Source organism: Musa acuminata, unplaced genomic scaffold (genome assembly GCF_036884655.1).
Source record: "Musa acuminata AAA Group cultivar baxijiao unplaced genomic scaffold, Cavendish_Baxijiao_AAA HiC_scaffold_1075, whole genome shotgun sequence".
Classification (NCBI taxonomy): domain Eukaryota; kingdom Viridiplantae; phylum Streptophyta; class Magnoliopsida; order Zingiberales; family Musaceae; genus Musa; species Musa acuminata.
The window spans coordinates 97,349-118,369 of record NW_027021289.1 but is presented as its reverse complement, the minus strand read 5'-3'; the positions used below and the strand labels follow the sequence as shown (position 1 = coordinate 118,369).

Genomic DNA, 21,021 nt, shown 5'->3' with positions numbered 1-21,021 from the left:
GCCCTCTATTTGTTGACAATTGGCAGGTAGAGGACCCAATCAAACAAAAGGGCGCGCCGGGCTTAGGGTTTCGGGTTTCTTTCCGTGGATCGATCAATCTCCATGTGGTCGCTGAGAGCTGGTGCGAGTTAGGCGGACGTTGGACGACGATCAGGAGGGGGGAATCGATTGATGGAGTCGACCTGCAGATCGAGCGGAGACGAGGAGGAGCTCGGGAGGGGACGGCGCTCCTGCTCTCCGGGAGGTACTGTTTTCCTTTTCTTACCCTTTCCTTCCTTTCTCTTCTCTATTTTTCGGTGTTCGATTGCTTCTATTTTCTCTTCATTTATCTCCGTATAGAAAAATATACCCTTTTTATTCGTTTATCTGGATTCATGGGGAGAAATTAGGCTCTTAACTTGCGGAGTCGAATAGAGCAATTAGGTTTCGTGGGGCTTTAATTCTTCTTTCCAATTAAAAGATGAAATGCAGTAAGTTTCTGCATCAAATCTTCTTATTTTGCTAATTCCTATGTCGGAGACCTCTTTTTCTTTGCCCTATTCGTCCATCTTCTCTTCTTTGTTAAAATAGTCTACTTTGCTGAGTTGGAGTCTATCCAGATTGGGTTCCTAAGTCTGCTTTTATCTCTTTCAGAAAGATTTCTTCTTTTTTTTCCTTTCATGGTCTTTTAAGGTATGGAATAAAGATAGTATGTATTATATGGGAAGACTATGCCAGGAAGATAAGCTCGCATGCGTTTGTATAAGCTTTTTATTCACAATATTCTTTCCCAACAATAGCTGAATGTGCCCTTTGCTCAATGGCAAGAACGACTTCTGGTATTGAGATATTCCATGAATGAACAGGCAATGCGTGTTGAATGAATAGGGAGTGCATTTTTACTTACAATCTCTTGTCCCTGTCTCTACAAGGAATATATATTAATTTGCTATGGCTAAATTAAATGTTTTTAAAGTCTGCACGTGAGAGTAAGTGTTAGAAAGTTATGAGACAGTATGTTTGTAGATTTAATGAAATGATGACATGAGAAGCTACTTTTGTGGGAGCTATCAACAGTATATATGAATACACAATATCGAAACATCACAATGCAATTCCTGAAATTTCAAACTGGGAAGGGTAGTGGTGGTCAGATCAACTGTGATTTGTTTGTTCCACAGTTCGAAGCTGTTTGGCCATCATTAGGTTTCTGATATGTTTTTTTATCGCTTGCATTTGTTCAAACCAAATGGTTTTTTTTTTTTTTTTTGCTTTTTGATGAATAAAATGTGCTTTATTAAGCATAACAAAGGGTACTTCCAAACTATCACAAAGTTTTGATTGGCTGTAAATTTGATACTTCTTTTGCTTCCTCTCTGTTGTAGTGGAGCTTTCGGCGAAGGTGGATGGGAAGAGTGGTGAGAAGGCAGCCATGCCCACAAGTCCAAGATCAAAGCATTCCGCAATGGAGCAACGCAGAAGGTGCAAGATCAATGACAGGTAGGCAAAATTACAATTCATTTCTTTTTCACAGGCACATACTCCTTTCATTAATATTCTGTCAGAAGAAAAAGGAACTATCTTGAGATCTTCTTATTGGATCTCCTCCATGTCCTTATCATAGACACCTCTAAACTTGTTTGTGTAAAGGGTTCAGATTTTGGATTGGCTGCAGGATATAGGATCAGGATTTTTCGAATTGGATCATCAAAATGGTCTTTTCTAAGAAGATCGGAAGTTTGTCGGGAAAAAAATGCTGAAACAATCAGTTAGGATAGAAGCCAACCAGTATCGACCATGGACCAGTCAGCACCAATTGGGTTAATATACAAAGTGATCCTTATAGATTGTATTTATTGAGACCTGTAAAAACTACTTAAGGTAGATGAGTCAAGTTTGTGGTTTCTAGACTATACCTGTCAAATACCAACTTGAAATGACCATTCTTGCATATCATGTCTAGTTATGTACTTGATGCAAAACCTTATAGAGCAACATGTGGGTGAAATATCACTTTCTATAGTATTGATTTTTCCCAATGCGGCATACATTGGCATTAGACTTTCAAAGGACCAATTGAAATCTTTTAGTATTTAAATATCTAATTAGTCCTAGAAAATCTAATAAGTCCTATGTAATCTTTTTAAAGAGGGGCCTCATGGCTAAAAGGTTGATGAATTTATGGCTACTTAATTCTCTCTCTCTCTCTCTCTCTCTCTCTCTCTCTCTCCTCTTTGGTCAAGTTAGCATCAGCATCCTTCAGTTTAGTTCTAAAATATACAAATCTAGTATATGGAAATTTGTTTAGATTTTTCTTGTTTTTCTCCTATTGCTGTTTTTTTTTCTCAATAATAGTTTTTTTTTTCTTTTCAACATAGTTCACCTTACTGATCCGTATCGGTGTATCGACTGGCCATCGGTACGATACGTACCGACATACCAAACACATGGTATGGTGAGGTGTACTGATGGACTGGTATGTACCGCTCATACCAATCCCTTGTTAGACTGATACATACCGCCCGTATTGAGCGGTACACCATGATACAGTGATCCTTGCTTTTCAGTGACAGTGAACTTGTTTCTATACTAACATCACAGAGAACAAATTTGCCTATCATGTGACCTTTGTTGCACTGTTTTGTGGCTAGCTTTCCTTATTTGCCTCGAGTTTTATAATATGTATCTTTTTTGGCCTTCAGTTATTTTAGGATCACTTTTGTGGTACTACATCATTGAATTTAGGGCTAGAATAGCCAAAATGGAACAATAAACAACTTATTGAGCCCTAAGCTTTTTTTTATTGCTCTTTGACTTACTATGGCCAATACATCATGCAAGAGAAATGGCTTATACTACAGATTTCAGATTCTTAGAGATCTTATACCACATAGTGATCAGAAGAGGGATAGAGCTTCATTTCTCATGGAGGTACAACTTTACTTATTTTTTCTATTTGAAACTAAAGCTATTTGAACACGTGATTCCTAAACATTACGCCCTTATGCAGGTTATTGAATATATTAAGTTTTTACAAGAGAAGGAACAGAAGCACGAATTATACTCAGGCTGGAATCAGGAAAATGCAAAACTTGTGCCATGGGTAATATGATATTCTATTTGGTTGAAATGGGCATGAGTTAATGCATATGTTTAATTTCTATATTCCTAAATATGACCTATTTTCCCTTCCCAAAGAGGACATTTTCTTGAATTAACTCATTTAAAATCATTTAATTGTGGTTCGAGGTAGCTTATGTTTGAATTTCTTATGGTTAATGTGATAACTGAGCATGCTTAAGCCTAGAAGTGCTCACATCAATAGCGCTTTTTTGTATTGATGTTCCTTTTGTGTTGGCTGATGACAGAGTAACACAGATGGCATCTGCGACCCTAAAAATGGGCCTGCTCAACCTGGATTTTTGTTCAGTGAAAAGTTCATTGACAATAGCATCCCAGTAGTGCCATTAAATGCAACAAATGCTGCAGAGACTGATACTAATGCTGGTACAGATACAATGCTTGATCCTTTGCAATCAAATGCTTATGCCTCGCTTGAAAGAGGACCTGGTTTATCCCATCCTCAAGAGAGGTTAGTTTCAGATCCAGATAACTTCCTATCTCAGCCACAATCTGGATGGCAAAGATCATCATGCCCAGCTGACTGCACCATGAGCAGCGACATGTTGAGTGAACAAGAAGAGCTAGTAATTGACGAAGGCACAATAAACATTTCCACTGTCTACTCTCAGGGGTGAGTCCTGATTAAACTACAATATTATTTTCTCTTTAAAGGTGTTTTAGGCTTTAAAACTGCCAGATCATCTGCCTCTATTTTGTCGGGGCATCCATACTTGTGATTACTCAGTGAATTATAGATCATAATATCTATCAATGATTCGCTGGGTATGATCGTGACTATTCTTTGAGCATTTCTGCTGATAAGTCTTGTACAAATTGTTTAGACTTCTTGAATTTTCTGCAAGCTATCAGGAATTTTGGCGTTTGGTAGGTTTACTACTTGCTCTCTCTTTGTTAGTTATATTTGTGAGAGTTTATTCATGCTTGTCAACTCTGGGTTCAGAATGACTTAGAAGAACTCAAACTGTTTTCTTATTGCTTATGTGCATACAGGTTTTTAACAACGATAACACAAGCACTGCAAAGTTCCGGTGTGGATCTGTCTCAAGCTAGTATCTCTGTTCAGATCAATCTAGGTAGGCGAGCAAATAGAAGGTCTGTTGCCACTACTACTATGTCCAGTGCAAAGGTATATGCTATGTATTCATTTTCATCTGTTCTTACTACTAGCTTTCCATTTAAATTTGTGAATGCACATGGTATCGCAACTAGAGATGTATCGAGGTCTCGTCGGTTGTGATCCTTTTTCTCTAGTGGTAACCCATGGATGTCGGTATTCGTACCTCCTTGGTTAAAGATGTCTCGGACTAACCTTCATTCGAGTTCCATTGTTTAACTCGGGCCCCATCAATAAGGTTACAAACGATAATGTTTGTTTGATGCTTGTTTGGTGGTCAAGAATAACTCAGTGACCCTTACGATGCAGTAGCAATGTTGAATTTGTTGCACTTTATCTGCAGGTGATTAAATGAACATGTCGAGAATAAATTAGATATAAATGCAAGTCTTGTTGCAATTAAATCATGTGCTTCTTTTGATGTAGGATAACTGCAACCATTCACCTCTCGATCAAGTAATGGGAGACTCGGTGGTGGGGAGCAACGGTGATGAGTCTGAACAAGCTCCAAAGAGGCAAAAGATTGATGACCATTAAGAGCTACTCATCTTCTCTTTCTCAGTTGTCATCCATACTGTTACCATGTGACATTTCACGAAGCATGTAATATTAGAACTCAATGCATGTTATTGATCACTTGTATCTTTTAGATTCGGCACCTGCAGTCACATTATCTTCATGCGTCATTAAATCATCCAATTACATCTGAAAGGAAAGTTATGGTTCCAACTTACAGAAAGTTATGTATCGCCTAATAATGTACGAGAAATTGCATGTGACTAGAGAATAATGAAGAAGCATGAATATAATGAACTCACAGACAATTAACATCCCTAAGACATGTTGACAGTTCTTGGCAGGTTCAAGTCCCTGCTGTTTAGATAGAGATGGCCCTGTGAACCAGAGAATGGTGCCTTGACGGAAACTGGCGAGAAGCCAGAATAGCCCTTGTCGATCTTTGCCATGCCGACATCAAGAATATACTTTAATAGCTCATGTTTCTGGACGAGAGGTTGTGCTGCATATTCCTCCACTGGCATCCACTGCATAAAGATAATTATCATCCTACAACATGCTGCAAATTGGAATTGCTACTTTCTATATGCTTGCATGATCACGCAGAAAAGCTGCATAAAGATTGTCACACAGCTTGCTACCGGTATTATTAACCAGGGATGGTCATGTTAGATGTAGTTATTCCAGGAAGAAACAGTTGTATGAAGAACCAAAGGACGATAATAGCTTTTACCAGCCTTGTCTCTTCCTTTACCTGGGCAGCTTCGATCTCTAATTCTTGAGGATAAATGTCGTGTGAAAGAGGGCGTAACATGCACACAAAGAATAAATCTGACTTCCCAAAGAACGACTTGTGGCTCTGCCTGTAAATACACAAATCATAAAAGGCTGAATGGTGTCAACTAAATGCAATTTGTTGGTACAGTTTAGTCATGTAAAGGCATCTACATCTTTTTTTTTCTTGGGCTGTGAAGCTTGCATGCCTGTGGTAATATCTAAAAGAACTATAACAGCGACGACGAATATAGAGAACAAGGCATCCTATCGTAATAAACTCGTCAAACATATAAGTTCTCAAAATCAATGAAAACCATCTCCAAGAAAGAATCACATGTTGAAAGAACTTGATCATAAATGCCAGATGGATATGGTACATACAACAAAAAAAGAAATGATCTTTTAGTTACATATATAGTTGTCATAAATGAGTATGCTGCAATACCTGAATGCAAGAACTTCAATAAATTCAGTGTAAATCTGTGATATATAGAAAGAGAAATTAGTTAGACTGAGCAAATTGGCCTTGAAAATTTTGAGGTTATTAAAATAAGAAGACCACTCCGATTTATTTTTTTATTCCTTTGTGTATCTGAAGGGAAATTACATACTCCTGTCTCTTCTTTTACTTCCCTTATTACTCCAGCATGAATATCTTCACCCTACAAAAGAAAAGGAACTCTTTAGATGGTGAAAAAATAATATCTAAACAATCCAGAAAACATCAATATTTTGTTCAATATTCAAGGTTGGAGTATTTTACTTGTTCAACAACTCCTGTGGGAAACTTCCACAGACCTAAACCTCTAAGTATGCCATTCTTTTCTTGGACCACCAAAACCTACCAAGTGAAATTATTTTAAGATTCAGAATAACTGTAAACAATGATGGTCACTAAAAAAAATGAAACAAACATCACAACACATAGAACTCCATTAGAGAAGTAGTAATGAGCAAAGTAAATGACATAAGAGCAAATGAATCTGAAGAAAGCATATCAGGTCCATATCTGTTGCCTATGGAGACAAATTTAAACATAAATAACACATTTGAAATACCTCTCTTTTATCATTCATTACAAAAGCTCCAACTCCCACTCTATGTGAGGCATTTACAGGTATGGTATGTTCGGTATTAGGAAGCCAACAAACAAGCATCAAGTAACTGGGTTCAGCATGGTGGTACCAAAATCCCTCCTGAATAAGAATAAAGTTCATAAAAATATTCAGGCAAAATTACTCTATTAATCAGGCTAAAATAAAATTTCCAAAATAAATGTAATGTGACTGCTTAAAAGGAATGATTTTTTTTATATGTATTTCAAAAATTCAGCATTCTATGACACATACATCTATAAAGGTCAGGCTAGAAGAACATATGCAAGTTCAATGACAAATTTTCATGAGCAACCAGTTGGTACAAAAGGCAATTCTGCCTAAAATGAGGTACACATGTTAGAAATGCAAGGAGATGTACTCATATAAGTAACAATAGATTGTTGGAAGATTCGATAATATGCCTCGAGTAAACAAATTTTCTTCAAGTTAAGATTGATTGAATAAAATAATTATGACTCCATAACAAGGAGAAAGACATAATCAAAAACGTAATAAAGTAAAAAGGGAAAATAAATGTGTAACAGATAACAAACTGTATACTTCACTTTAACAGAGGTTAAATCCCCATAACAGATATCTGAATGTATAGGTACCCTCTTTATTAACCAATATTAGGGTGTATAAATTCTCTAATGGAATATTTGATAATTTGTTTACACAATTTTATATTTCTAAACATTGTGTCTAAACAAAAAATTCATGCTATTTTGCTCAAAATAGCACAAAACCATTGTCTACATATCCCCAAACAGTTTTGTTTAAAGAATAGAATTGCATGCTTCACTACATGGATATAGGCAATTACCATCTATCTGCTAGTCATAAGTGCCCTGCAAGCCAATCACGTGAGTGATGACACGTGTGACATGACATGCATGCTTTTTTGCTCATTATTATTTTGATATTTTATCACTTTATATTGCTTGATACATAAGTATATTATGATGTCCATGAATCTATGCAATAAGAATCGGTTCGTGATTAGATCACAATATGACTGGTGTGTTGTATACCCATCCATATGATAGAGACGACTGGTGTGCTGTATACCTATCCATATGATATAGACGACTGGTGTGCTGTATATCCATCCATATAATACCTCTTTATCAGACAACGATTTCGTCATCCTAGTAGTGTACCTGGTCCTTAGACTTGAGACCCCAAGGATGCCCTGTATGAGTATTCCACTCTTTGATACCGGACTTATAGGTTTGAAAGTTCCAGATCTAGTACAACCGATCATCGGAAGTGACAAACCAACCTTACGAGGGCTATTGAGTGTCGACAGAGGATCATCCACTCTCGTTATCATGAGAGGAATATCTCATGTGTTCTTACTCAAATAAATCCTTGGCCAAGGTCATTCAGATTGAGAGAGAGAATACTCCGAAAAATTCCGAGTGAGATTTGAGGAGAAACCGTATGAGTCTGACAACACACCAATCGATAAGTCGAAGTCGATAAATTGAGTGAATTGTTATGAAGATAATAATTCACTGAGTCAGAAGGAGTTCTGACAGGTACGACTCACGGCCAGCTCGATATTGGACCTAGAGGGTCACACATATATAATAAGTATTACGACGAGTAGAGGTTCAGATATGAGATATCCACCGGAGCCCCTATCTTATTAGATATTCATTAAGGCCTGAATTATTAGATCTTATAGATGAGATCCAATAAAAGCTAATCATAGATTAATGGGTAGAGACTCACTAATCTAAGAGGCTTGGATAATTGGATGAAAATACAATACCCAATAAGACAGGATCCAAGGAGCCTCTATAAATAGGAGAGAACCAAAGTACTATATGTCAGGGTTTTTTTTATTGTCACCTCCTATTATCCTCTTTCCTTCTCCTTGGACATCAAGAAGAGGTTGGGGCTGCCCCTTCTTGATTACGTGGTGCACGCTGCGATGAGGATTATGCAACGATTTGAAGAATGCTGTGTGGATCATCGCTAGAGAAGAGGGACCTCTTTCATCCTATTTGTAGGAATTCAAGGATATATGATCTCCTTAGGTAACACAATCTCCTATATACGCACAGTTTTTTTGTTTTACGGGTTTTTATGCACCAATTTTTGCACGACAGTAAGAAACATTTTTATGTGGGAAATCTATTATTTCTGTTTCTGTTTTTTCGCTACGCATATGATGCCACCCCAGATTTCCCAACACTATCTTGGTTACATATAAATGTGTCTCCTGCATGTATATACACAGAAATAGAGGGTGAGAGAGGAGAAGATAGAATAAACTTTTAAGATTCATTGAAGAATTCTTTTTTACAAATTGTTGAATCATAGATAGAAGGCATTCATGAAACTTCAGATAGGAATTTCTTGCATATCATTTGTCTATAAAAAAAATTACCTTAACACAAGCTTCAACAAGATTTGCAAGTTGAATAGGCAATTTAATCCAAGCACCTTTTATTCCCTGAAAATGGAATAAAATAATGGCAAATATTAAATTTCAAGCCAACTGTACATGCATTCAAAATTTATGCAAAAGCCAAAAACAAAAGATGAAAGTATTTGGGAGACACAATTGTACAACAACACACTATTGTCCTAACCATTTGGAGTTGACTACATGAATCTTTTACCATGTCAATCTTTGTATAATGCATCATGTATAGTTAAACTTAGCAAACACCTACTTTTATTGCTTCTAAGAAGCCTTATCAAGTCTCTCTCAACCTTTTCTTGGCATCAACCATTTTATCTAACATCTAAATCCCCTTCAACATTTGTTCACAATAACTTATATGATTTCATCTTATATGTTAAAGTTAAACCTAGTTATTTATGAACGAAAATATTTCTTTCCTTTAGTGTTTTATCTCAACTACAATTAAATTTTTGTATGTTCTTTTAACAGTCCAACACCACTATTATAAGGCATGGCCAACCTAAAAAATATCATATGAATTTTTTTTAATATAAGGGACATTCGATGATCATAAAACCTTTGTTCAATTTTTACTATGTGAAGAATATCAATTTCTCCTTTTTGAATGATAATCTAAAATAACTATAACTGCACCCCTTGTTCTTTTCTTAGTATTACAAATTCATAGATCTTGTCTTAGTTCTACATGATATAAAACCTACGAAATAATTTTCTAGGTAAGTCTGCATAATTCAAGTTCATGATTAATCTTAGCTAAGCTGTCACCAAGAAGAACAATACCATAAGCAAATAACATATACCATGTGAACTAATCTTATATATAACTAGTAAGACCTACATTAGCAATGCAGAACACTATGGATCTAAAATGGATAATCACTTAACTCTCTTAATCATTGAAAAATCACTATAATGATTATCCTATGATAAATATTTTTTATCATATCACTATACTTACTAAATACTTCTTTCTATTTTAAAACCCATCATAATAGATTCCTAGAATTCTATCATAGGCCCTTTTTAAGTCAATAGAATTATGTACAAATGTTTGTTCTTCCTCTATCTTCCTTTATCTTCCACCTTCTTACTCCTCTTCTTCCGCCCTTCCTCTTCTCTCTTTCTTCGTCGTCGAAACACGAATGCCGACAACCAATAAGGGTCCAGTACCTGATACGATGCGACAATCCTTAAATATTGTACATGTTCTATCTATTGCATAAGCATTTGGCAGCACATTCAAAGGTAAAAGTATTCCCAAGCAGCATATGCAATTTAGCATATGCCATAGAAAAGGAGTCATGTTCATAAAGCAGCAACTCCAGTATACCATTTCAAAGTTTCTAAAACAAGGAGAGAGCATATAGTCCTCCACTATTGATATTAAAAATATTTCATGTAATGAACAAGCATATTAATTGGCTTCAGATGTTGAGCCAGTTGCTATTACTATGTAGCACTAGCTAGTTTATGTACCAAGAAAGCTGAAGCAAAACACAGGACATCCAAGAGGGGAAAAAATATCCATGATTGAGAAAATAACCTGCTTCTTCCAATTACTTATAGATGCTCTTAACGAAGTATGGAAAGCTGCAGGGTCCATTGGTTCCTTCAATTCAACAATGACACCTCCATGGTCATCATCGACTGCAGACAGCAGAGCAACCTCTACATCATCAGTCAATTCTGGACCCAAAACGGATGACTGATTCACTAAAATCGACATAAATCTGTTCCTGAATAGTTTTGCAGCCCTCCTAGAACCTGATAATTACAAAATAATTATAAAATAAGATAAACAAAGTGAGATCGTAATCTTATTAAAATTGCAAAATCATCATTGGTGTTGCAACAGAAGAAATAAGACACTAAGAAGACCAAATAGTAACAGCAAGAAACTTAGTATGTGTTACATGCTTCTTATTCATCTAAGTGTGTATTCAATAGAAAACAGTATATTCAGAGTAAAAACATGTAGAATATGGCAATAAAATAATTATAGTCTACTACACAATTTCACTGAACGTAAGTGGCATGTCATTCTCAAAGCCTCCTAAATGATTGTTCGACATTGCTCTTCTCTTTTTTTTTCATTTTTCGTTTTCTATTTTGCGTGTAGAGCGGTCAATGAAACATAGAGGTCAGATAGAAAAAGAAGAGTAAAAGTTTAAAGTACCTGAAACGAAAGGCCTAATTTGTCCTTGGTTCTAAAATCAATTTGAAGGACACATTAAACAAGAGCAAATTATTGACTGATGTGGAAAGAACAGCTAGCAACATAACAGTGTGCAAAGGTCAATTCCTAATGAAACAAAAAAGTGAATGGGCCCAATATAAGACGAATACAAATTTTCCGGTAAATAATCATCATGATGGTAAGCATTATTTTCCTCCATAAAAGGTCAACAAAAAAGTGGTGAAGATAAACAAACATTCATCTTTGTGTAATCCTCCCACCCGGAAAGGAAAACACGCATTCAATTTCAACTAAAGTTGCAGCGCAACTAGTTGCTCTGCCATACAATTGGTAGGCGGATCAGATGCACAGGACTAAAACAACCAAAGGTAATCAAGAACCAATCTGTAAATGAAAATTGCCGAGAGGATAACATCAAAAGCCCATCTCCAAACGGAAATATCCAATTTTCGTCGAAAGAAAGGGCAACACCAAGAAGCCTAGCGCTAACCACGAAAACGGAGGAGGACCGAAATCGAAGTATCGGCAAGACTGTCGACCACGAGAGAGGATCCGTCGGCAGCGATTCAGGCGATGAAAAGGCCGATGGTAGCGAGCGCGTGTAGATCGGGAAGTTAGGATCGGATCATCGCTTCAACAGACGAAACCAAAGGCAATTCTCTAAACGACAACCCTAAGCCAATGACGTGATGATGCGATTAGCTATTGCGGCCCGCAACCGAATCAGCGGCGGCACGGGAACCACTCCTCGAGAATCACCTGATGCGGATCCTCTCCAGCTTTACTTTCAAATAGAACTCACAATATTCATCAGGAGCCGTCCACTAATTTAGGCCGCACAACGGTATGCGCCCGATCGAACCGTTTCATCCTTCAGATCGAGATTGGACGGTGGGGATAGACATCCCCAAGCATGAGGAAGTCAAAACTGCGATGAATGAGTCGACGCCGTAGTTACAGATGTTGTGTTGGAGCTTCTCGGCGCCGTAATCTTTGAAGCAAATTGCAACTGCATCTGTTCTACTCTTGAGTTCTAAGGAGATAAAGGAATCGTATAGAGATCGAAATACTACAACGCCAATTCAAGAAGAGAAAGAACGAAAGCCCGATGATGTCTGCCGATCGGAGACGAAAGATCACCGAACACTGTTGCGTGGCGTCCGACTCTGTTTCGAACAAAGGGGAAACAGAGGCGTCTCATAAAAGCTCTCTCGAGAACAGGGTACTACCATCTCTTTGTTTACCCAAATAACCCTTGGGTTGGCAACTTCACAGCGAGACTCCCGCGTAATTTAATGAGGTTTATGAGGGTATTATAGGTATTATGGTTCCCGATCAAAAGCTGGATCCATCTCTCGGACCACCGAGATCAGATCTGGACCGTCCAACCTGTAAGGGACAAAGTCGTAATACAACGAAACGAGGCACAGCTACCGTAAATGGTGCGACCCGCTTCGGTGACGGATGACGTTGGATCCTCGGGGTCTTCGCTGGGGTGAGTCAGCCCGATCGAAACACGCAGCGGCCGGACTTTGTCGGCCTACCTCTCGTGTATTCATCTTTACCCTCCTTCGCTGGATTCTCGTCGAAGGAATCCCGTGCTTCCTACTACCGTTACCCTCGAATTCTCGGATCATCTGTCGATCCCATCCACGATCGCCCTCGTAGGGTCCTTGTATCCCCTAAGGACGATCGATCGGTCTTCTCTTCTTGGTCCGTGTTGGGTTCGATCTCGAAGATTTGATCATCTGTCGCAGACATCTCTTTCTCCATGCTTCTTTTTCTTGTTTTTTTTTTTTACCTCGTTTCGACAATGGATTATCCCGTACGCGATCGTTGGGAGCGATCAAAGAGAGAATTTTCAGTTTTCCATCTAGGGTTTTGGTTTTGAATTGGGGATCCGGGGCTAAAACTTTGTCTTGTTGCAGAGGTTTGTCCCTTAGAAGCCCGTCAAGATGTTCAGTAGGCTGTTTGGAAAGCCCAAGGAGCAAACCAATGCCGTGGCCACTCTCGATAAATTAAATGAGGTACCGATGGATTTCGCCCCCCCTTTTCTTTGGTTTAATTTATCTAATTATTTGTTATTGGGTGCAAAGTGCACAGTTGACTAGTGGAATTTCTTGTATTACGAAATTGCTTTTGTGTTTGTTTGGATACTATATGATCAGGGTATATGATTGATTGCCTTTCTAGATGGTGGCCTATTATGGTCCTCGCAGTAACAACACTGAAAACCTATGTAAACATGAAAGAAAGATTGTCTTTTTTTACTTTGTCTAATATGATGGTTATTTTGTGTTAGAATCTTAATGACAATCAATCTCTGATGTGTTTGGCCAGTTGTTAACAGAAATCTTCCTCTCGTTTTGTTATTTTCTGTTTGTTTTCTTATTGCCCTTAGGAAGTCCCATTGCTGCTGAACCCGCTGATAGTAGTAGTTTCATTTTCTGTGCTTCTGATAGTATATTTTATGTACTTTACTAGGAACGATGTTTGAAAGTAATTCTGTGTGGTGCTACCTTCCTCAAGATTTAGGTAAAGTCTGTCCAAGTTTATCATTATATAGGATGATGGCAGGAGAAATTTTTACTTATGACAAATATGATTTGTGGTAAGGTGTCTTGCAATAAGGTCTTTTTTTTTCAGCTCACTTTGTGGTGCAGCTTAGTCTTTTTGTTTTCTTTTTCTGAAGCTAGATATGATTATAATTCATAATTACAAATGTAATTCTATCTTTTACATAATTAAGTTGCATTAGCTGTTGGGAGAACTAAGGCTGAGTGCTTTCCATAAGTCCAATGATTTTCTCAGATATGCTCCAAAATGTTGAAAAGTTGAAGCTATGACATAACTAATGTGAGATAACTGACTTTGTTGATCTAAAATCTAACTGATCTATATGAACCGAGTGAGATTAAAGACATTATAGCGAAGTAAGGGGCCAACAAAAGATCAAAGTAGAAAAAAAATCAAGTTCTTGAATTAGAATAACATTCTTGTAGAAGTTGAAATTGAAAGGAGAAGCAAAAATTATGACAGTGGTTGCATGGTTGACCATGTATTGGACATTTATGTATACTCACATTTATGCATCCTCGACTGCATTGTAAGCTCCTTTCTTTCTTTGGAGGCAAGTCTTATCTAAGGCTTCTGCACTTCAACTTAAGTAAGCCTTTCTGTGATATTCATAGTTCATCAACCGTGCTTGTCTACAGATACGGGTTGCTCTTTGTATTCTTTGATTTATCATGGTGGAAAGATAGACTTTATACCTATCAAGTATAAAGATCTAGAAAAGAGTTTTTACAACCTGGATAAAGAACTAATCCATTGCATTCCTTGCCTTACGATGAGAGGATGTGTGTTGGGACATCTGCTGATGACGGATTTAAAAGTTGTCACTTGATTCTCCAGGACATAGAACCTTGAAGCCTGCCACAAGGGTCTCATGTTACTTGTCATGATCTAAGTGATAAAGGAAAGAAGTTCAGGTTCATCATAGGAGAAGGTGAAGAGAGGTCTAACAGGGGAATAAAAAGGGGAGGCGACAGTTATGGGCATGTGAAGTACTATAAAAAAAGTCAAGAAAGATAGACTCTTATAAAAAGAACTTGGAGTATGGATGCAGAAGATATATTGCCATGATCAGTTTGCTATTTCTGCCATAGTTATCAAATCATATAGACTATGATGTTCGTGTCTTGAGGTCCAATACAGTGCTTATCAAACTCAAAAGGAGTGAAGCCAAGACTCGGACATGTGTTCTTTTGGAATTCTTATTTGATTTGTTTCAATCTAAGCTTGTGCAATACTTTGTAGATTTGATTATTTGGGGTGACTTCATGTACCTTTTCCTGCCATTGAGCTTTACTAAGGGTAATACCACTAGTCAAATTGATAGCCATCAATATTCTTTTATTGTTTCTAATAAAGCCATACTAGGGCTTCCTCTACCTTTCTTCTCACCACTAGTTTCTTATCTTAACAATGCATTTATAAGTCTACTTTTGAACATGCCCAGATTTTCTTGAACATATTTTCTGATAATGGGTGCTATCCTAGTTGTTCACAAATGGAAACATTTTTTGTTGTATAGTTTTCAAGTAACCTTACACATCCATTTAAATCTCGAACAACGTTATTTTAGCAATACTAACTCTTATGTGACCCTGAACTAATTAGGTCAGAAGCCTTTTTCTTTTCCAGAAATTATGCTGGATTATTTTGATTACTATTCTATTGGAATGCTATGCGTGAATAATGCACAATAATAACAAATGATGCTTCATCTGTTTGGTGCATCTGACTGATCTTAGAAAAATGATTTACACTATAAATTTTCCTTTAATGATTTTGTTATTAACACTGCAAATTGTGATATATGTGGGAATGGGATGTGAGCAATTCATTTTTTTTGTAAAATTGTTATAAGGAAAGCTGCCTTTGGGCTAAATATTGATAACTTTGAGATGGTTCATAGGTTTCTTTTTATTTAGTACTTGAAGAACAAAACTTCTGATGCTTTATTTTGTATTTAATTTCACAATGAAGTTTTTGAACTTCTATATAAATCTTTAAAAAATCATCTTTCTTCATCCAAGAAGCGGTACCTAAGTAAATAAAATAGGTGTTGAGTCATGTATGGTGTCCTCTATTATGGTTTCACATGGTAGGTATGGACATTTGAAGTGACTCGTTATGTATATGCACCTAAACATCTCCCTTAAAATGACTGTGATCCTCACGCCTCAGAGATATGATCTCTTTCACATGAACTGTAAAGTCATTGTTATCATAATTAGCATAGTTGCAATACTGCATTAATTATTTCTCTAATTTGCTGGTCTTTATGCTGCAGACACTTGAGATGCTCGAGAAAAAGGAGAAAGTTCTCTTGAAGAAGGCTGCTGCTGAAGTTGAAAAGGCTAAGGAGTTCACAAGAGCAAAGAATAAGAGAGGTACAGATTTATGATCTACTTGTGGATGTTTATAATGCTCACAAATGCTAGTTCTACCAACATGATCTGTTAGCATGGTCTTTTTTGACATGCTTTTCCATGAAGGTAGGGCTACATTGTTTATGTGGCTAAAGAACCAAAATGTTGATACAAAATAATTTTGCCATTGTGACTAACATTGACAAGTGTTTTCTGTGTTGAGATTCATGTACTGATTTGTTTACGGTGGCTGGATGATCTGCTCACATTTGTGTCTTAGTACTGAAATTGCATTGATTGCTTTGGGTGACCTTTTATCCTCATAAGTAGCTAGTCTTCTCCTTTCTATATCTCCTTGCATTCTACAATTCGAAGTTTCTTGTGAATACAGATGTGCATATAAATAAACTAGCATTCTACAATTATTGGTATTGAGAGAATGGAGTGTAGAAAAAAGTTTCGACTGGTTCAAGAATTATATTGGTTTTGGTGGATTTTTTTTTGTTTTTTGTTTTCTAAATTCTTTGTTTTCCATTCTCGCTAAAGAAAACAACTGGATTCTTTTACTTGTCAAATATGTTCCCTCTTTCTTTTGCTCATTTTATCATGGAGTAAGTACTTGTAGGTTTCAATTATTTAACATCTTTGCTTGACGGGTATCCTTTATCACATTTGGCAGTCTGGACTATTCAGTATTGTGTATCTAGATATTGTCCCTGAGGGTACACCTGTCCCTTGCTAGCTTGATATTTCTGTTTAGTACAATAACCTATATACTGTTACTAAAGGCTTTACTGATCATGATAAGTCTCTTGTACGTGCTTGTTTCACTTTCGCAAAGTCAATTTTATTTCTTCTTCAAATTAACTTATCCATCCAATCTAGCACTTTGACCTCTGAGCTAATTTTGTTTTCCTTTTTCTTCCTGTTGTTTCCTGTGTGAAATTAGACATTTTCTTCCATCATTTTGTCCCCTATATTTTGTGATACATCTCGAGATCCGCTTCGATTGAATACCAGACATCTGCCTTCCAACTTTGCCTTTGATTTTTATCCAAAGTTTTCTTGTCGACATGTTAACTGCTTTGACTAACAGTAACTCCTTTGTGGCTATGCTGTTGTTTATTATATCACCATCTTTGCCTAGGTATTGTTGTCCTTCGGGAAATGCAAAACTGAATATATGTATAAAGGAGATAATCAGAGTAATCCAGTGCATGAAACAAAGAAGTCATGTTTATATTAACATTTCTAAATATGAAACTCTTTATCTTATTTAATTGACCCAGGAAGAATAATCTCTTGTGTAACTTAAATGATGAACCTCTTCCCAGATAAACTTTTAGTTTAAATGTTTAATGGTAAAAACCTTTGCCATACAAGAAACAGCTCATAGTAGGCAGCAGGACTAGATCGACCTGATACTGCTCCTAGATGTTTTTCCAGTATATTATATATAATAATACAACATGTCATATGACTCCTACTAGGCTGCAGGGGTAGATCCAGTGGTTTTATGAGAGCAAAAACTGTTGAGTTGGTTGATTCAGGAGTTCGGCAATGGTCTGTTTATATCTGAGATGGTTGATTCCGAGAACATTTTTATAATGTTGGATGCTTATCCTGGTCCCACTTGTTCAACAAAATGAATCAAGTGCTCCACCTACTCCATGCAATCATCCTTGGGAGCTGAAAATTTGTGTCATGGTTTTTTAGCATTGTCAGTTCTAGATGCCATAGAGGTGTGACTAATGGCTCATCGAAGGATATTTTGGAACATAGCAAAATTGGGGATGGCTATCACTATGTTGGTTCTATATTTATCTGTACTATGCTAATTTAATATTCACTATTCTCACTCCTCTCTTTAGTACATGAATGTCTGCCCATTCCAATTATTGATCCATAGCTATATGAAACATTTTTTATATGGATGGGCCTGCCATCTTTATCATCATCAACCATTTAAGTTTCATGGAGGTTTCTGAAGGTTATTGACTTGTTCCTTGCATCTTTCTCAAATCCTGGTAATTTTTATATCATTATGCTCCTTCCTTTCTTTAGTGTATGAATGTTTGCCCGTTCCAATATCATTTAAGTTGATCCATAGGTAAATATGAAACTTACCTTTTTAGACATGGACAGGCCTGACATACTTTTATCATCATCAACCATTTAAGTTTCATGGAGGTTTTTGAAGGTTATTAACATGTTCCTTGCGTCTTTCTAAAATCCTGATTTCGGTAGTTCCTTTTTTTCAGAAACTTGTTTAGTAATAATGTCATGATTTTGATGACATGATCTCAGTGACCTTTTAGAAACTTGCTTTATTATACCAGCATTTGAAAATCAACATGCACATCAGTGCAACTATTATAGCCAGCTTTCTTGCGGTAAATGCCATTTTATGTTTATTTATCACATTTACACTAATGGGATTTTTTTATCTATCTCTGTTAGCTGCTATACAATGCTTGAAGAGGAAGAGGCTTTATGAACAACAAGTTGAGCAACTTGGAAACTTCCAGTTGAGGATTCATGATCAGGTATTAACTCAAATTAAGTATGATAGTGGTTTTCAAGGCTATGCTTGTATATTTCCTTTATATCATTGTGACTAATATTTTATTGGGATGAACTCCAGATGATAATGTTGGAAGGTGCAAAAGCTACAACAGAAACTGTTGATGCTTTGAGAACTGGAGCAGCAGCAATGAAAGCTATGCAAAAAGCAACGTAAGTAGATGAACTCCTATTTGCTTATTTGTATGCTTTAATATCCATTACTTCAGAATAATTTGTAGTGTTTGCACATAGACCTGTGAAAACAACTCATTGTTTGTCACCTACACTGAAACTTTCTTCCAGGCTATGGTCTTGATGAAGTCATTATTTCGTTACATGATGCAGATTTCGACTGACACTAGAATTGTTTATGATGCTCTGGTCATCCTGTTCCTTACTGTAGCGTGCTGTTATTGTTGACCTCTTGTATAACAATAAAGAAGGGGTGAAAAACTGATTGATGTTGTTCTGTTTTCTATAGTAATATTGATGATGTTGACAAGACCATGGACGAGATCAATGAACAGACAGAGAACATGAAGCAAATTCAGGAAGCATTAGCCACTCCTATTGGAGCAGCAGCTGACTTTGATGAAGTATACCTTCTTCCCGTGATCAGTGTTCTTACACTTACCTACTTTTCTTAATTTTGATGTATGAACCAAAAACTGTGATGGCAGGATGAGTTGGAAGCAGAACTGGAAGAGTTGGAGGGAGCCGAGTTGGAGGAACAGCTTCTTCAGCCTGCTACAACTGCTCCTGCTGCGCCAGTTCATGTTCCTGCTGGTAGAGTACCTGCTCGGCCTGTTCCCCAGAAAAATACTGCCGAGGAAGACGAACTTGCAGCATTGCAAGCTGAGATGGCAATGTAGTGAGGCACTGTGATCTTCACATCTGCCATGTGTCTCGGAAGATTAAGACAGCAGCTAATGACGATCCAACCTTTCTCTTGAGACTGTTCTACCCAATCCCTCTGTTGAAAAGCACCTGTAAAATTCATGATCGAAGTGTGATTGATACCTGTAAAATTTCTGTTATAATTTGGATGTGCCATGACAGGGGATCTTCTCTGTTGATGCTTTATGCGCCCGTGATATAAGAGCTGATTGCCATTTCCAATGTTTTATGCTTCTGAGGTGTATTTGATATAGTTGCTTTGTTTTGGATCTGGTCAAATTTTCTGTTAATTTTAATTTGAGATTGTTTTAGGTCTCAATTGGGAAGTTCTTGTCTGATTTGTGTTCGCGATGTTTCCCCTTTCTTTCATGAGTTTGTAATCTGTGGCACGTCCAAAACGCTTGGAACACTTCATTTCACCCTTTTTCTCTTTCCGAGATCTTCTCATTAGTTTTTCTTTTCTCCGGTCATAATTATTACACGTGTAATAATTAGCCCTTGAAAGTCGATAGTATTAGATAAAATTAAGAAAGCTTTTTATTTATGTTTGTGTTGATCTATGTTGATCGTTGTTGAGGAAAAAAGTCGTTGATGTACAGACCTATATATGTAGAATTGTCCGAGGTATCGTCGAGGTGTACGAAACTTGAGGTTTTTTCGACTTCTGTATCTCGAGCATATTTTGTCTTATGTCTTCTTCCGATGGATTTCTCATTAAATTGAGTTTTTTTTATTTACGCATCTCAAGTATATTGTCTTGTGTCTTTTTTCGTGACAAGTTTCTTTCATGCTTTTCGAAGTGGTCTTCATACATTGGTTACTTTTGACTAATAACATCACCATTACATCACAGCTCTTTTTGATCGTGTACTGGATGTCGGCTGCGCCATTCATCAATTGTCTCTCATGATCGACAATCTTCACAAGGAGGTAGAGGAGACGCCCAACGCTTGTTGTTGAGGCAAAGGCTCGAGGAGCCGACTTGGCAAGACAACTATAATAGGCCAAGCGATACCTTGCTAAGAGCTAGGTTTGATTAGGGCATACAACTCTGAGCTCATCGAGCAAGTTACAAGATTTTGGGAGGAGACGTTCCTTGTCTTGTCTTGTGAGATGTTGGTTTTTACTGAGTCATCGAGTCTACCTACCTAACTTAGTCCTTGCGTCTTTTTCTTGTTGCATCATCGAGCTTATCCACTCGACCAGTCTCTACCTCGGTAGGTCAAGGTCTCATTTTGGATGTAGAGGCTCGATCGAGTTGGTGTAGTCTTTTAAAGTAATGAATCTTTCTTTCCTCAACTTGCAACACTAATACCCTGAAAATATTTTTACCTTTTTTTTTTTAACTTGATGAT

At 37.0% G+C, this 21,021-nt stretch overlaps 3 protein-coding genes across 8 annotated transcripts; 2 read left to right on the top strand and 1 right to left on the bottom strand.

Moving 5' to 3' along the window:
- The first annotated feature begins 41 nt into the window (after window positions 1–41).
- On the top strand, window positions 42–4,886 carry LOC103983257 (transcription factor BIM2). 3 transcript variants are annotated; one of them, XM_018825190.2, is made up of 8 exons: window positions 42–244; window positions 1,365–1,479; window positions 2,823–2,910; window positions 2,990–3,082; window positions 3,348–3,486; window positions 3,583–3,733; window positions 4,114–4,249; window positions 4,664–4,886. In XM_018825190.2, the coding sequence occupies exons 1-8, from the start codon at window positions 172–174 to the stop codon at window positions 4,772–4,774; spliced, it is 906 nt and encodes a 301-aa protein (XP_018680735.2). In that variant the 5' UTR covers window positions 42–171; the 3' UTR covers window positions 4,775–4,886. The 3 variants fall into 3 exon arrangements, with proteins under 3 accessions (XP_018680735.2, XP_018680734.2, XP_009398747.2); XM_018825189.2 differs by having other exon boundaries at window positions 43–244; window positions 3,348–3,733; XM_009400472.3 differs by having other exon boundaries at window positions 47–244; window positions 2,841–2,910; window positions 3,348–3,733.
- An 11-nt stretch (window positions 4,887–4,897) lies between these two features.
- On the bottom strand, window positions 4,898–12,424 carry LOC135666154 (nudix hydrolase 2-like). Its single transcript, XM_065177720.1, has 9 exons — window positions 11,758–12,424; window positions 10,614–10,834; window positions 9,029–9,094; window positions 6,589–6,726; window positions 6,294–6,371; window positions 6,142–6,192; window positions 5,976–6,010; window positions 5,508–5,616; window positions 4,898–5,280 (listed from the first exon to the last, which is right to left on the bottom strand). Exons 2-9 carry the CDS (start codon window positions 10,794–10,796, stop codon window positions 5,071–5,073), a joined length of 870 nt encoding a protein of 289 aa, XP_065033792.1. The 5' UTR covers window positions 10,797–10,834; window positions 11,758–12,424; the 3' UTR covers window positions 4,898–5,070.
- A 296-nt stretch (window positions 12,425–12,720) lies between these two features.
- LOC135584523 (vacuolar protein sorting-associated protein 32 homolog 2-like) lies at window positions 12,721–19,888 on the top strand. 4 transcript variants are annotated; one of them, XM_065177724.1, is made up of 7 exons: window positions 12,721–12,762; window positions 13,196–13,294; window positions 16,126–16,225; window positions 18,665–18,750; window positions 18,849–18,940; window positions 19,251–19,365; window positions 19,450–19,888. In XM_065177724.1, the coding sequence occupies exons 2-7, from the start codon at window positions 13,223–13,225 to the stop codon at window positions 19,639–19,641; spliced, it is 657 nt and encodes a 218-aa protein (XP_065033796.1). In that variant the 5' UTR covers window positions 12,721–12,762; window positions 13,196–13,222; the 3' UTR covers window positions 19,642–19,888. The 4 variants fall into 4 exon arrangements, with proteins under 4 accessions (XP_065033796.1, XP_065033794.1, XP_065033793.1 ...); XM_065177722.1 differs by having other exon boundaries at window positions 12,734–12,818; XM_065177721.1 differs by having other exon boundaries at window positions 12,740–12,980.
- Window positions 19,889–21,021: the final 1,133 nt, after the last annotated feature.